This window comes from Chenopodium quinoa, unplaced genomic scaffold (genome assembly GCF_001683475.1).
Source record: "Chenopodium quinoa cultivar QQ74 unplaced genomic scaffold, ASM168347v1, whole genome shotgun sequence".
Classification (NCBI taxonomy): Eukaryota; Viridiplantae; Streptophyta; class Magnoliopsida; order Caryophyllales; family Amaranthaceae; genus Chenopodium; species Chenopodium quinoa.
The window spans coordinates 4,985,878-5,003,168 of NW_018743955.1; the positions used below are offsets into that span (position 1 = coordinate 4,985,878).

The 17,291-nt window shown below is 41.5% G+C and overlaps 2 protein-coding genes across 2 annotated transcripts; both read right to left on the reverse strand.

Moving 5' to 3' along the window:
• Positions 1-227: 227 nt before the first annotated feature.
• Positions 228-3,409, reverse strand: LOC110689469. Its single transcript, XM_021866257.1, has 5 exons — positions 3,125-3,409; positions 2,562-3,002; positions 1,444-1,784; positions 1,184-1,237; positions 228-318 (listed from the first exon to the last, which is right to left on the reverse strand). The coding sequence occupies exons 1-5, from the start codon at positions 3,407-3,409 to the stop codon at positions 228-230; spliced, it is 1,212 nt and encodes a 403-aa protein (XP_021721949.1).
• Positions 3,410-4,846: 1,437 nt separating this feature from the next.
• Positions 4,847-5,503, reverse strand: LOC110689470. The gene has a single exon (XM_021866258.1). It carries the CDS (start codon positions 5,501-5,503, stop codon positions 4,847-4,849), a length of 657 nt encoding a protein of 218 aa, XP_021721950.1.
• Between the last annotated feature and the right edge of the window lie 11,788 nt (positions 5,504-17,291).

Sequence of the window (17,291 nt, forward strand, 5' to 3'; positions counted from 1 at the left end):
TGGGATTTCATTTTATTATAGATAAGGGCGTGTTTAGCCCGATTATGAAATTTGAGAGCGGGTAAAGGAGGAGGTGGGGCATTACCTTGAGTAGTTTGGTTTTGAGGAGGTTCGGTGTTTGAAGGTTGGCTACGAGAGGATTGGCCGAGGGATTGGTTTAAACTTTTCTTGCTACTCTTAACTCTCCTCAACAAATCCATAGTTTTAAGCTCAACCAACACAATGAATCACAAAAAACACCCAAATTCAACACTACCACCAAAGTGAACAAACCTCCGTTCACAAGACCACCCAAAACCACCACAAACTACAAAGTACCTGTTACAAGTAACAAACAACCAAAAATCCAACAGCAACCAACAATATTAACAATCTATCATAAAAAGAAGCACAAAAAACACCCAAAATAATTCCAAAACCACCATACGAACAACCAAAAACAACATACTCAAGCTTAATCAAGGCCACTCACAACCAATGCATAAAAATCAATTGAAATTGACAAAAATAAAAAAAAGGTGAGAAGTATACCAAGATTGAAGACTCAAAGCAAGCACAAAACCGAATAGACTCGAAATTCCCGAAGAAAACCACGAGAAAGAAGAGCAAACTTGATGAAAATGGAGTATGAAGGAAGTTGGGATGGAAATTTAAAAGAAAACAAGGGTGAATTCGAGTAAAATTGAGTGAAAGAGATGATTTGGGGGTTAGGGTTCGAGAGGAGGAAGAGAGAGAATGGGGAAAATTAAGAGTGAAAGGGAAAATAAGAGAGGATAGAGAAAGAAAGAGGAACCGGGTATACAAAAACCCAGATGCCCGCACCCTCTCTCGACAAAGCCGCGCCCGCTCCAATATTGCCGCGCCCGCGGAGAGACCGCGGGGCAACCGCGGAAAGTTTCTGGAAAATTTGAAAATTTCATACCTGACCAGGGGTCGCGCCCTCTCTAATTTTCCGCACCCACTCCAATATTGTCGCGCCCGCGAAGAGACCGCGGGGCAACCGCGGAGAGTTTCTGATCCAAATTTGAGAAAATGAGTCGCGCCCTCTTTAAGGCACCCGCGCCCGCGGAGAGCCCGCGGAGAGACCGCGGAGAGCTACTGATCTGATTTCCACTTTTTGAAAGCAAGGGCACCCGAGGCCTCTCCAAGCCCGCAGGGTGCCCTCTCCCCTGCACTTTAAAACCTCTTATCACTCTCATCAAACACATTAAGTCCATATATGATGAATGAAGGCACCCTACAAAACAAACCAAAAACACAAGGAAGGGTAAGAGCAAAAATCAACAAAAAAACCAAAAATAAAATAAAGGAAGAAAAAGAGAGTAAAGGTGAGAATCTGGGTTGCCTCCCGTAAGCGCTTTTGTTTAACGTCGTTAGCTCGACGTTTACCACCCCACTCAAGGTGGTTTGAAAAGAATCATTTTATGAATAAGATCAACAAACACTCCATCAAAATATTTCTTAAGCCGATGACCGTTAACCTTGAAAGAAGATGAGGAATCCAAAGGAGAAATCTCCACGGTGCCATTAGCAAAAACATCTTTCACCAAGAAAGGACCACTCCATTTTGACATGAGCTTTCCGGGAAAAAACTTCATTCTTGAGTGGTAGAGGAGGACTTTATCACCCACACAAAACTCCTTTTTCTCAATAAGCTTATCATGAGGTTCTTTGGAACGAGCTTTGTAGGTGCTAGCACAGTCATAAGCATCAAGTCTAAGCTCCTCTAGCTCATGAAGATCCAACCACCTTTTCTTCCCCGCATTTTCTAAATCAAAGTTTATCTTTTTTATTGCCCATAAAGTACATAGACAAGGCGATACGGAGTGGTACCAATAGGCGTCTTGAAAGCCGTCCTATAAGCCCAAAGAGAATCATCTAACTTGTTCGACCAATCCTTTCTATTCCTTGCAACCGTCTTCTAAAGAATGAGTTTTATTTGACGATTGGAGACCTCGAATTGGCCACTCGATTGAGGATGATATGGAAGGCCAAACCGTTGATGCACTCCATATTTCTTCAACATCTTTTGGAAGGTGTTGTGAACAAAATGAGATCCGTTATCGCTTATCACAACCTTAGGGACGCCAAACCTTGGGAAGATGATTTTGTTGAACAACTTCAACACTACTTTGTGGTCATTAGTAGGGGAGGCAATGGCCTCAACCCATTTAGAAACATAGTCCACAGCCACAAGTATGAATTGATTTCCATATGAAGATGGGAATGGTCCCATGAAGTCAATCCCCCAAACATCGAAAACCTCTAACTCAAGAATAGGAAGTTGAGGCATCTCATTCCTCTTGGAGATATTCCCAACCCTTTGACATCGGTCGCATGACTTTACAAAGCCCCATGAATCTTTGAAGAGATACGGCCACCACAAACCACATTAAAGAACCTTAGTGGCGGTTTTGGAAACGCCCATATGACCGCCACTTGCATCCGAATGGCACATCTTTAAAACACTTGGCACCTCTTCATTCGGGGATACAACGCCAAAGCAAGCCATCCACCCCTCGTTTATACAAGATTGGTTTATCCCACAAGTAATGTCTTGCCTCCCTCTTGAGCTTCTTCTTTTGGTTCTTGGAGAAAGAAGGTGGAAACTCCCCACATGCTAGAAAGTTCACCAAGTCGGCATACCATGGGAGATCCTTAATCTTAATGGCATACAAGACATCATCAAGCATTCTATCTTCAATTGGTAGACCATCATCATGAATTTGATCACCCTCAAGGCGAGAAAGATGGTCCGCCATAACATTTTCCGCACCCTTCTTATCCCTAATCTCTATGTCAAAAGTTTGTAATTCAAGCACCCAACGAATCAACCTTGGCTTGGACTCTTTCTTGGCAAAGAGATACTTGAGAGCCGCATGATCCGTGAAGACAATGGTCTTGGAACCCAACAAATAACACCAGAATTTCTCGAAAGAGTGAACAATGGCCAAGAATTCTTTTTCCGTTGTTGTGTAATTCTTTTGGGCCCCATTTAGTGTCTTGGACATATAGTAAATCACATAAAGCTTCTTGTCCACACGTTGTCCCAAAACACCTCCAATTTCCAATCACTAGCATCACACATCAATTCAAAGGGTAAATCCCATCTTGGGGCTTGAACAATGGGGGTAGAGATTAGGGCCTTCTTCAATCTATTAAATGCTTCCAAGCATTTATCCTCAAAAACGAACTCAACATCTTTTTGAAGAAGATCATTAAGGGGCTTGGCAATAAGTGATAAATCCTTGATGAATCTTCTATAGAAGCCCGCATGACCCAAAAATGATCTCACTCCCTTAACATTCACCGGAGGTGGAAGCTTCTCAATAACCTCAATTTTGGCCTTATCCACCTCTATTCCTTTATGAGATATCTTATGCCCAAGCACTATCCCTTCCTCCACCATGAAATGTCATTTCTCCCAATTCTAGACAAGATTAACCTTTACACACCGAGCCAAACATTTCTCAAGATTAACTAGGCACTCTTCAAATGAAACCCCACCTACGGAGAAATCATCCATAAATACCTCCATTTCTTCCTCCAACATGTCTCCAAAAATGCTCATCATGCACCTTTGGAAAGTTGCGGGGGCATTGCAAAGGCCAAAGGGCATTCTCCTATAAGCAAAGGTCCCATAGGGGCATGTAAATGTTATCTTCTCTTGATCTTTGGGGTGGATTGGAATTTGGAAAAATCCCGAATAGCCATCAAGGAAGCAATAGAACTTGTGCCTTGTTAGTCTCTCTAATATTTGATCAATGAATGGAAGGGGAAAGTGATCCTTTTTGGTGGATGTATTTACATGTCTATAGTCTATACACATCCTCCAACCGGTGAGCGTTCTAGTTGGAATGAGCTCACCACTCTCATTCTTGACTATGGTCATACCCCCCTTCTTAGGAACAACATAAACAGGAGAAACCCACCTAGAGCTTAAGATGGGGAAAATGATTCCCGCATCCAAGAGCTTGGTGATCTCTTTTTTCACCACCTCTCCCATTTGAGGGTGTAGCTTTCTTTGTCGTTCAATAGAAGGAAGGGTTCCTTCCTCAAGAGTTATGTTGTGTGTACACAAAGCGGGGCTTATACCTTTAAGATCATCGATAGTATAGCCCAAAGCACCTTAGTGCTTTCTCAAGACACAACATAACGCTTGAGCTTGGCTCTCGCTCAAGTATGCACTAACAATTACGGGGTAAGTGGAATTTAGGCCTAAGAATTCATACCTAAGGTGTGATGGTAGAGGTTTAAGCTCTACCATAGGCACACCTTTACCTTCTTTTGTTGCGGCCGCTTGCAAAGCTTCATGACTTGAGATCTTCAAGCACAATTTTTCATCCACTTCCTCCATGCTTCCATTAAGCAATTCCTCATACAATGCTACCTCCTTGCATGGTACACCTAGCTTGTCTTTGTTCAACAAAACATTCTCAAGAGCATCGTTAGAGGTGATCAAGTGCTCATGAATGGAAGACACAACATGATCAAGAGAGTCAATCATCATGAAATTTTCAAGAGAAGAACTTGGATATTTCATGTTTTCATTCAAATCGAATTCTATGACCTCATCTCCTACCTTAAGGAAAATCTTTGCACACTTTACATCTATCATAGCACCCGAGGTATCAAGAAAGGGTCTACCTAAAATAATTGGAATGGTAGCATCTTGATCCATTTCTAAAACAACAAAATCCACCGGGAACGCAAACTTCTCAACCCTCAATGAAACATCTTCCACTTTACCTTTTGGAAACTTGATTGACCTATCGGCTAGTTTCAAGGTAATTTTAGAAGGTAAGAGTTCCCCTAGATCAAGTCTTTGATAGACCGAATATGGAATTCAGCTTACACTAGCTCCTAAGTCACATAAGGCATTATCAAATTGCATCTTGTTAATAGCACAGGGAATGGAGAAGTTTTCGGGGTCTTTCAACTTGGGTGGCATTTTATTCATGATGATCGCACTACAATTTTCAGTCAAATTGATTGTCTCCACAACATCACAAGTCCTTTTTCCGCTCAAAATTTCTTTGAGGAATTTGGCATAATTAGGCATTTGGTTGATCACATCGGTGAAAGGTAGAGAAAGGTGAAGTTGTTTGAGCATATCAATAAATCTCCCAAATTTCTCATCCAATTTGTGTCTCATGAATTTTTGGGGATAAGGGAGCTTGGGTTTCACAATCTCTTTCTCTACTCTCACCTCTCTTGGTATCTCAACCACAACCTCATCTAAATATGCTCTACTTCCCTCATTCTCAACCAAAACTTCCTTGGGGACCTCCTTGTTTTCACTCCTCCTAGGCAAACTCTCCTCAAGAACCTTACCACTCCTTGTAACAATAGCATTAACGGATTTCTTGGGATCTAGACCTTGGGAAGGTAAAGAAGAAGGGCTTGCTTGGTCTTTCAAAGCACTAGCAAGTTGAGAAATTTTGTTTTCGAGCATTTTGTTGTGGGTCATCATTTCATTGAACTTCTTGTCACTAACGGCCATATATGTGTTCAACAACTTGGTTTGATTTTAAATTATTTCCTCCAAATTGGTCCTAGAAGAAGAATATTGTGTTGGGTCAAAAAAAAAAAAGAATATTGTGAATAGGAATTTTCACCTTGAGTCTTTGGAACAAATCCGGGTGGGGGACCTCTTTGAGAATTATTTTGAAAATTGCCCCTACCTTGATTGTTCCAATTACCCCTATTTTGATTTTAACCATAACCTTGATTATGGTTTCCACTACCTTGGTTATGATTTCCATAACTTTGTTTTTTATTACCATAATTTTGGTTTTGATTTTGACTACTACAACCTTGATTGTTATAGTTGCCACGAGAACTTTGGTTCCCTTGGTTCCTATAACCACCACCTTGGTTATAGTTGTCAAAATTACCTTGGTTTTGGTAATTCCTATTCCATTGACCTCTTTGATTATCAAACCTTTGCACATTATTATTTGACACATAATTCACATGCTCACTCTCACTATTATCAAAATCATCACAACATTTCGGAGAAGCATGAGGGCAATGACAAGAGTCATGATCAGAAGATCCACATGCATCACAAAACATGCAACCACTAGGCATATTATTTTAAGAGGGGGGGTTGAGAGTTAGAAAAGGTACCTCTCCCCTTAAATTGGGAGGGAGAATTCGAAGCTTGAGAAGAAGAGGAGCTTTCCAACTTGGCCTTGATCGCGGTCATTTCTTTCCCCAAGTTTGTCATTTGTGAGGATAAGTTGTTGATCGCGTTTAGATTGTCTATAGAGTACATCGAAGAGCCACTCTTGCTAGTTGAATCCCTCTCACCATCTTGCCAATCTCTATAATACTTAACCACGTCCTCTATAATTTCCACCACTTCCTCTTCCGTCCGATTCATTATGGGACCTCTAGCACCCCCATTTAGGCATGATTTGCCTTGAGGACTTAGGTCACCATAGAAAATTTGAATGACTTGATAAGTTGGAATTCCGTAGTGGGGACATTCCCTTTGGTACTCTTTATACCTCTCCCATGCTTCGTAGAGGCTTTCATTAGGTCTTTGCTTGAACCCTTGAATCAAAGCTCTAGCCTCCGCCGTTTTCTTTTGTGGGTAGAATCGGGACAAGAATTCCTTGGTGACTTCGTCCCATGTTCGAAGGGAATTTGGCTTTACCTCCTTATCCAACCACTCCAAGGCTCGGCCTATGAGAGAAAATGGAAACAACTTTAGCCGGATGAATTCTTGAGAAACTCCGTTCACTTTGATAGTGTTGCAATACTTTTCGAACTCCTTGAGATGGTTCAACGGACTCTCATTCTTAGCTACGCTATATTGTCTCCTTTCGATCAAAGCGATCATAGCCGGCCTAATTTCGAAATCATTCGCCGGTGTTGTAGGTGGAGCAAATCCACTCTCAAACTTGTACGCACCAGGAATTCCCAATTCTTTCAAAGCAACTCTTGGTTGATCTCCCATGCCTAGTTCTTCTTCAAATCCTTCTTCGCTTGAAGAAATAAATTCCAAGGATCAACTAGCAATTCTTCTCCTTGAAAGAGTCCTTTCAATTTCCGGGACAAAAGGCACAATGGATCGATCACGAGCTCTATGCATGCAAAACTCAATGAAAATATTAGTAGCACGGCTACAAATGTAGCCTTAAGAAACAAAATCTTTTTGTATTTATTTTTCAATTAAAATGAAATAGACTCAACAACTAAACCTAAGCACCAATATCACTCCCCGGCAACGGCGCCACTTTGATAGAGGAATAAACTAGTCGTTAATTGCCTATCCCAAAATCAAACACTATTTATAAAATCCTAAACCAACCTAAATTATAGGTAAGTATAGGATCGAACCCAAAGGAGTTAGTTGGTGTTAACTTTAGCCTAAATCAAGCTATTTCGGAGATTAAGTGAGAAAATGGTTGGTGTTATGATAGAAAAATTAGAATAATCAAGTAATTCAATAAGCTAAATGCTAGGGATATTGGTTCCACATGCTAGTTCAATAATTGTGCTAATTTCTTCGTTTAATTCAAGCATTGCAAAGGACAAACATAGTAGAAATCAAGAGAGTTCAAGAGCTATCTCCTAGAGGCCAAACTAGGGGTCACTATGAATGGCTAATCAAGGAAATTCACAATCAAACTCAATCAATTAAAGCAATTCTCAAATTGATGGGTCATGTCATTAAGAAATGCAATGCAATCTAGATTAATCTTACAGGTTGATCATTCCTAATCTAATTAATCACATGCAAAACTATGTTAACCAATTTAATTGCAACAATTCAATCAATCAAAGATCATCAACTAGCACAAATTATCAATCAAGCATGCTTCCCCTTCTCCCTAGCACCTAATCTACTCATTAATCATGGTGTAACTCAAGAACAAATCACTAGAATTAGAATTGATCATCATTCTAAATCAAAATCAAGAGAAAACAATATCAACTACAATATCCAATTCAAATCCAAGAAATTCAAACAATCAAAGATGAAACTAAATCAATCAAGTAAAGAGATGAACTAGAAGAGGAAAATCTTACTAACATTAATGATTGAAAATGAAGAAATCCAAGCACAGTTGATCCAATGTTGAAATACAAATCCAAAACCAAGAACTTCTCTCTAACTTCTCTCTCTAAAACTAAGCTAATGAAGATTATCTAAAAGTTATCTTCAAAAAGGAATTACAAGTGTATTTATAGGCAAAGAAGAAAAATGGGATTCTCGCGCCCTCTCCAATAAACCCCGCGCCCGCGAAAAATTGGTACGGAACCCATTAAAAACTCCGCGGGCTTCCTGGGAAACACCCGCGCCCGCGGGTCTTCTAGCCCGCGCCCGCAGCAAAAGCACTCGCGCCCACAGTAAAAGCGCGGCGAATCCCCTGCTCCCAAAGGGTGATCAGAGGGTCGCGGTCTCTCTGGTACGGAGCGGGCTCTCCAAACTACCCGCGCCCGCGGGGAGCCCGCGGCCAGACCGCGGTGAGTTCCTGGTCGAAATCTGCCAATTTTGTGCATATGAGCCCACGACAGACAGGCAGGGCATGATGCCTTCTCCAAGGCCTCTCCAAGCCCTCTCTGAGCCCTCTCCAAGCCGATTACGTCCTCCTTGCTTAGTCAATATAGCCCATCTTGATCCCCTTACAAAGACAAATCCTAGGTACCTACAAGAACAAACAACGAAAAGGAATAAAAGGGAAAAAGAACCAAATAAAAGGAAAACACGAAGAAAACACGAAAAACACAAGGAAAGAAATAAAGAAAGGAATTAAAGGAAAAAGGACCAAAAATAAGATAATAAAGCATAGAAAGGAAGATGAAATCATCCTAGAAGACTACCCTATGAGTGCCATAAATGACACTCCTTACACACGGAACCCAAAAAAGATAAAGTCCTAAAATAAATGTCGCGACACGTCAGCATGTTGCCGCGACACGGAAAAATATGTCGTGACACACAGGATCATCCCGTGACACGGAACATGTACCATGACACGACACAGGGCACCGCGACGCGGCATTGTCCACCGTGGCACGGTACAGTACACTGTGTCACGGTAAATTAAGCACATGAGAAAAAAGTGAAAATGACACAGAAAAAACACCGTGTCATGGTATGTGTACCGCAACACGGTACAGATTGCCTGACATGGTACTAGTTGCCGTGCCACATTAGATATTGCCGCGACGCGGCAATTTTGCTGTTGCACGGTAATTCTAGTTTTTTATGCGTTTTTAAAACTATGATAACTTTTGATCTATAACTCGGAATAAGGCATATAACTTTCCAAATCAATTGGAATCAGGTCAAAATCTTTTGTAAATGACAAGGGGAAAGTGTATGTCGTTATCTACCCTTCCCCCAAGTCAAACAAAATTTGTAAACACCTAACCAACCTTATATGAATATAGGGCAAGTTAAGGGTCGATCTCTAGGGAATGCAATGATGAAAACTAGAGTCAAAGTCAAGCTACCTCGAAGACGGAGTTGATATTACGGTTGGCACTATGGTAAAATAAAGCAAGTCTAATCAAGTAAAACAAAGGTCTAAACACTAGGGATATGGGTTCCACATGCAAGTTCAATGATAATGCTAGTTTAGAGCTCAATCAATTAATTAAAGTATTGCAATGGACAAACAATAGTAGCAATCAAGAGAGTTCAAATGCTATCTCCTATAGGCCAATCTAGGTGTCACTATGAAAGGCAAATCAAGAAGAATCACAAGCAAACCCAATCAATTAGAGCAACTTTCAATTCAATTGTTCATGTCATTAAGAGTTGCAATGCAATCTAGATTAATCTTATAGGTTGATCACTCCTAGTCTAATCAATCACATGCAAAACTATGTCAACCAATTTAATTGCAAGAAATCAATCAATCAAAGAGCATCAACTAGCAATTTCAATAATCAAACATGCTTCCCCCTTTCCCTAGCAACTAATCTACTCACTAATCATGGTGAAATTCAAGAACAAATAACTAGAAAGTGCTATAATCTTCATTTCTATATCAAAATCTAAGAGAAATCAAAAATAATCAACAATATCAAATTCAAATCCAAAGAAGAACAAGTAACAAGAAAAAATCAAATAGCAAGTAAGTAAAAGATGAAAGAAGGAAGAGATTCTCACTAATATTGATGATTGAAAATAAAGAAATCCAAACTTGATTGATCAAATGTTGAGTTATAAATCCAAAACCAAGAACTTCTCTCTAACTTCTCTCTAGATTCTCTCTCTAAAACTAAGCTAATGAAAATTATCAAAAAGTTCCTTTCAAAAAGGAAATACAATTCTATTTATAAGCAAAGAAGAAATCGGCAGCTCCCGTGCCCTCTCTCGATAGACCCGCGCCCGCGGAAAAATGGGTACGGAACCCTCCGCGGGCTATCTGGGCAGACCCCGCGCCCGCGGCAACAGAGATCCTCGCCCGCGGCAGTGATACCCGCGCCCGCGGCTAATCCCCTGCTCCCAAAGCCTGATTAGGGGGTCGCGGTCTCTCTGAATGGAGCGGCCTCTCCATTTTACCCGCGCCCGCAAAGAGCCCGCGGGGCAACCGCGGCAAGTTCCTGCCAAGTTTTGGCAGTTTTGAGTAACATGGGCCCGCGCCCGCGGCCTGCTGGATTTTCCTTGGAAACCTCTCCGAGGCCTCTCCAAGCCCTCTCTAAGCCCTCTCTAGAAAAATGCTTCTTCCTTGCTTGATCATTAAAGTCCCAAATTGAATCCTTTGCCAAAGTGATTCTCACAATACCTACACAAGTACACAAAGAAAGGAAATAAAAGGGAAAAAGAGACAAATAAAGGAAAACACGATAAAAACACGAGAATCATAAAGAAAAGAGGAAAAAGAGAAACTAAAGGAAAAAGAACCAAAAATAAGAGAAGAAAGCATGAAAAAGGGAAAGATATAACCCTAAAAGACTACCCTATGAGTGCCATAAATGACACTCATCAAATTCCCCCAAGCTAGACTTTTGCTCGTCCCGAGCAAAACAAAGGCTAAAAAGGAATAAGAAGGGCTTATTCGAAGCAAAAAGAAAAAGAGGGGCGAGAATTTACACTAAGACTCACTGTCGTAGGAATCACGGTTGTTTTTAGCTACAACAAGCCATTTAAACCCCTAGATCGCTCTAGAGGACGAGTGATGTTCTCGTAAGGGTATCTTAAGAGTTTACCCATAACTCTCCACCAAACCCCCAAGAGGCAAACCAGAGAAGGAAAAGAAAGAGGAAAAAGGAAACAAAATCTTTACGAAATGGACTTTACAAAGAGACTATAATTCAAATGAATAACAACCTTTCTAAAGAGAATTATGGTATGCACGTTATAAGATACCTAAGGTTGATTGAAACATAAATATGCTAAGCATAGGAACTAGTTATTACATTCCACTTTCATCCCAAACGGTCTTACCGCGTTCCCTCTACTAATCTCATGTCTCCCCTTAGTTAGCATCTCACAGATTCCGCGAAGGAATCGGAAAAGGATCAAATTTTTGGGCTACTCGACATCTTGATTTCGCATCCCCTTTCCTTAGTCTACAACCTATGATTCCCTCCACCGATGAAAGACTCAAATCCTAGGTCCAAAGGTCTTCCCCAAGGTTGTAACGTAAGGCAAGAAGGGTTAAGGTAGGCTTAAAATTTAAAATTTGGTGGTTATCCTAAATTGTGAAGCAAAGACCGGCTAAATCTCAACACCAAACTTAAGTAATCACCAAACAAAAACGTATTAACACCCCCAAGCTTATTCAAAGCAACAATCTACAGTCATTAGAACAAAAAGCGCAAGCGCTTTCCCCCCAAGCTAAAAGAAACATTGTCCTCAATGCATAGAGGGGAGAAAGACACTTCAAATTTATTTTTTTTTTTTGAATTTTCTCATTAATAAAATTGTTTCAATTTCCTTGAACTCCTTAAAAGCATTAGTCCTTGCCTTTTTTTTTACTAAGGACGGGTTTTACATAAGCATTTGCCATTATTTACCAAATATAAACAACTCAATTATGTGTACCAATTCGAACCAAACCCCAACTTCATAGACCACAATCACCAAACATTGAACCTTGCTTCACAAAAACCAAAAAGAAGGAGAACGAAACAAAAGGCTCAAGATATTTAATTATGCGGCTTGAAAAGAGGGAAAAGGGTTCAAAGGGGTAACAAGTAGGCAAATGTATCCCAAACCAAAAAGTGACTATCCTAGAAAGAGAAATATACCTCCCCGAAAAATTTGCCTTTGTCCTCCCTAGGTAGTTCGGTCAGGGTCTTAGGAATCATACGCTAAGATTCTAGATTAGGTTTGCGAAAATCAAGGATCCATGCCGCTCATGCAAGAGTATGATGAAAGCTTGAACAAATATAAATCTCACATGGCTGTAGCAAAGACTCACTAAGGGTGTCAAATCAAAGATAGGGAGCAACTACCAACATGCCACAAACGAGTAGAATCCGGTTTCATGATCCCCCTAGTTCTAGACAACTATCTTAGCATGCTTTATCCTAGAATCAACCAAACGTAATCTCAAACCGTGCATGCCATTATTACCTAAGAAGACCATTATTCAAAAGCAAAAGTCTGGTGCATACAAGTCCAATTTTCAAAAAGAGAAAGAGTGAAAATAAAGCCTCAAAAAGTTATGCACACAAACAAGATTAAAAGAAAAGGAAAGAAAAGAAAAGAAAAGAATGGGAAACTTAGACAAGGACAAGAAGGGGAAAAAGGAAAAGAGCAAAGATGCAATCATAACACGTTTATCCCAATCGACATACAAGCGGTCTAATGGCCACATCGCCAAAGACCCCAAACACACTAGGTGTTAAAATCATACATCCTCGAACCGTTCAACTTCTCCTAAATCTAATCTTAATCTAAGCAACCAAGAAAATGAAGAAGTGAAAATAAAAATGTAAAATAAGAAAGTCCTCACCAAGAATCCGCTCTAAATTAAAGTACCCAAGGGGTAGGAATGTGCATCTCCAAAAGGTTCCGCAATCCAAAGCATAAGCTACGAGCAAGGTGAGTTAAAGAAAAAGGCTATATATACAAAATGAAATTGTTAGTAACTTCCAAACAAAAGCAACCAATAAAACACTTAGATACAAATTATATACAAAGACCTAGAGAAACCATCATCATCAAAATTTCTATTTATTTGTTTTTTTTTTTGTTCTTCTCAAGAAACTCCCAAAAACATCAAGAAATGAACCAAAACAACAAGCAACATACCAACGAGACCATTAGCAAAAATCCACCAAAAGCCTTATCAAAGACTTCCCACCGAGCCCCAGGTGCTTCCCCAAACCAACATAAAACATCCTTTTTGACCCTCCCCCCTCACAAAATGAAGGCATCGACCGCGATGCCTATAATCGTGCAAAATAGGGAAAGGGGAGAACAAAAAGGGGAACAAACATGCATAAGGGGACTATTGGCCACTAGGGCCGGAACCATCATCACCCGTATCCCAACCTCCGGTGTAACAGGGAGGAAAACCATAGTGACCCTGGAATAGGTCAAGTTGGGATCAGGTTAATTAGTCATAGGGCTCAGGCTGAACAAGGGGCTCGGGGTGATGGGGGTGAACATAGTAATATGCGGGATCACCCCGATAATCACTCCCCCCCGAGACCCTATAATCATAAGGTGGGAAATCGCGCCATGGCACATCGGGGTCCTCCACCCCGGGCCAATATGGGTACGTAGGGAGGTTGTCACCACTCCATGAAGGTACCGGCCCTTGTTTGGGCGGCACATAAGGGTAGTTGACCGGAGGTGTGACCTCCCCCCTACGCACACTAGCGTCATACAATGCGCTAGTTTGATAAGACAAAGTTTGGTGGTCCGAGTACATACCTTGCATGCTCAATTGCATGCGCTCCATTTGGTCTCTCATGGCCTCCATCTCTCGGAGATAAGCATCCCCTTGGAAACCTTGCTGTTGTTGTTGTTGTTGTTGCCGTCTTCTTTCTCTTCTTCTTCCTTGAGCATCATCATGAAAATGCTCATGTTGTTGTTGTAGTGGCGGTTGTTGTTGCTCTTCATCATATTCATCTCCTCCTCCTTCCTCCTCTTCTTCATCATTCTCATCACTCCCATCAATCTCATCATCCTCCTCCATCTCATCCTCAATCCTCCCATTGTCCCTAGGGACCATCCAAATGTTCCTAGCCTCACAAAGGATGGAGGTGGCGGCCGGGTTAGGGAGAAGGCAATGGTGGGTATTTCTCACTAGCCAAGAGTAGGTGCCGGTTCTCCTAGTGCTAGTTATGAAACGTAAAGTGTTAACTTGCTTCAAACTAATCCACACGTCTTCACTCCTTCCAACCGGAGTGCAAGACTTCAAGAACCCCTCTTGCTTAAAATACGACACAAGACGTGTCACCATGCCCCCACAATGGATTTCCCCCGTTTTGACCCCATGCATTATATCCTTGCAACAATTCATGAAGATATAGCCAAAATTAATCCTTGACCCTAACACCATAATCTCCTCCCTAGACAACTTCCCCAAATCTTACTTATTAAAAACCGAATACCCAAGAATTCTATGAAGGATCCTAAGGGTCGGATGGATAATCTCACTAGCAAGAGACTTTTTCGAATCAAACTCCCTCTTGTTGGTTATGGTTCTCCACCAAGAAACCTCATTATACTCAGATTGGACAAGGGAGATAAGGGTCTCGAAGATATCACCATTGGGGTTGAAACCAAGGGCTACATTGAACTCGGCTAGGTTCATGGTGTGTTTGACATTGAAGAGTTGGAAGGAAATAATAAAATCGGTTTCCCCCGCCTTATTGAACTCAAATGTGGAGAAAAATTCAATGGAAGGCTCCAAATAGGTTCTAGGGGCCGATTTTAGAAACTCACCCAAGCTAAGGTTATGTAGGAGGATGTCAAGGTCATTTTCAATTCCTAACTTGGCTATATCCTCACAAAAGTAATGCCGGGAGGGTCTAAACTTCTGGTCTTTCATTTTGTTATAGATGGGGGTTTGTTTAGACCGGTTCCAAAATTTGAGAGGGGGTAAAGGAGGAGGAGGAGCATCATCTTGAGTTGTGGAATGCGATTGGGGTTGAGGGTTTGAGGATTGGCCTTGAGAAGATTGGCTGGGGGATTGGTTTGAGCGCTTCTTGCTGCTTTTGACTCTTCTTATCAAATCCATTTTAACAAAATTCACACAAGTCACAAGAACACAACAAACTCCCTCAAACAAATCAACTTCCTCCAAAAATTACTCACAAACCTCCTTACAAATCCAACCAAACCACCACAAACTACAAGGTACCTGTTCCAATCAACACAACAACCAAAATCCAACAACAAACTACAATATCAACAATCATTCAACAATATAATCATTAATCAACAAGAAAAAGTAACAATCACCCAAATATACCAATTTTCCCATAAATCAACCATAAAACACAAAAATCATGCTCAAATTCAAGGTAAATAAACCAATGTAAAGAAATCAATTGAAATTGACAAAAATATTACAAAGGTTAGAAGTATACCAAGATTGGAGACTCAAATTAAACTTAAAGCACTTCAAAGACCCGAAATTTCCCGAAGAAGCACGAGAAAGAAGAGGAGGAGTGTTGAAAATGGAGGAAAATGGAAGAAATTGTGAAAAATTTGGGCAAAAGGTGAAGAAATTTGTGGGAAATTGATGTTTTGGGGTTAGGGTTTGAGAGGAGGTAGAGAGAGAAAGGGGAAAAATAAGGAGAAGAGGAGAAAATAAGAGAGGAGAGAGGGAGAAGAGAGGCGTGCCCCGGGTTAAAATCCAGTTCGCCGCGACCTCTCCCAAAAATGCCGCGCCCGCGGAGAGACCGCGGGGACTTCCTGGAATTTCAGAATTTTAGAACCTGATGGGGGGCCGCGCCCTCTCCAGATTTGCCGCACCCTCTCCAAAACCTCCCACGCCCGCGGAGAGACCGCGGGGCAACCGCGGGAAGTCCCTGGAATGGGGTTCCAAATTTGCTTGAATTTAGGTCGCGCCCTCTCCAAACATGGAGCGCCCGCTCCAAAACCTTCCGCGCCCGCGGAGAGACCACGGGGCAACCGTGGGGACTTCCTGGAATGAAGCTTCAAATTTGGTCGAATTGAGGCGCGCGCCCTCTCCAACAGGGGGCGCCCTCTCCAGAACCTCCCGCGCCCGCGGAGAGACCGCGGGGCAACCGCGTGAAGTCCCTGGAAATGACATTATAAATTTTCCTCAAGAGGAGAAATTTCCCCCGAGGTCTCTCCTTGTCCTCGGGGAGCCCTCTCCCCAGCACTCTTAACTTTTCTTCAAACCCCTTTTTTTTCAACAAGCGATGATAATGTCCGACCTACAAGACAAACACAAAACTAACTCAAAAATAAAATCAAAAACCAATCAAGGAAAAATAAAAGAAAAGAAAGGAAAAAGAAATGAGATGAGAATCCGGGTTGCCTCCCGTAAGCACTTTTGGTTAACGTCGTTAGCTCGACGTGCACCACCATCTCAAGGTGGCTTGAAAAGAATCATCTTGTGAACAAGTCCAACAAACACTCCCTTATAGTACTTCTTGAGCCGATGACCATTAACTTTGAATGAAGATGAGGAGTTCAAAGGAGAAATCTCCACGGCACCATTATCAAAAACATCTTTCACCAAGAATGGTCCACTCCATCTTGACATGAGCTTTCTGGGAAACAACTTCATCCTTGAATTGTAGAGGAGGACTTTGTCGCCTACACAAAACTCCTTTTTCTCAATCAACTTGTCATGAACCTCTTTGGAGCGAGCCTTGTAGGTGCTAGCACAATCGTAAGCATCAAGTCGAAGTTCCTCTAGCTCATGAAGATTCAACCACCTCTTCTCCCCCGCACTAGCTAAGTCAAAATTTATCTTCTTGATAGCCCATAAGGCATGATGTTCAAGCTCTACCGGGAGATGGCACGATTTGCCATAGATAAGGCGATATGGAGTGGTACCAATAGGCGCCTTAAAAGCCGTTCTATAAGCCCAAAGAGCATCATCTAACTTGTTCGACCAATCCTTTCTATTCCTTGCAACCGCCTTCTCAAGAATGAGCTTTATTTGACGATTGGAGACCTCGACTTGGACACTCAATTGAGGATGATATGGAAGGCCGAACCGTTGATGCATTCCATGTTTCCTCAACATCTTTTGGAAAGCATTGTGAACAAAATGAGATACGTTATCGCTTATCACAGCCTTAGGCACGCCAAACCTTGGGAAGATGATTTTGTTGAAAAACTTCAGCGCTACTTTGTGGTCATTAGTAGGGGAGGCAAT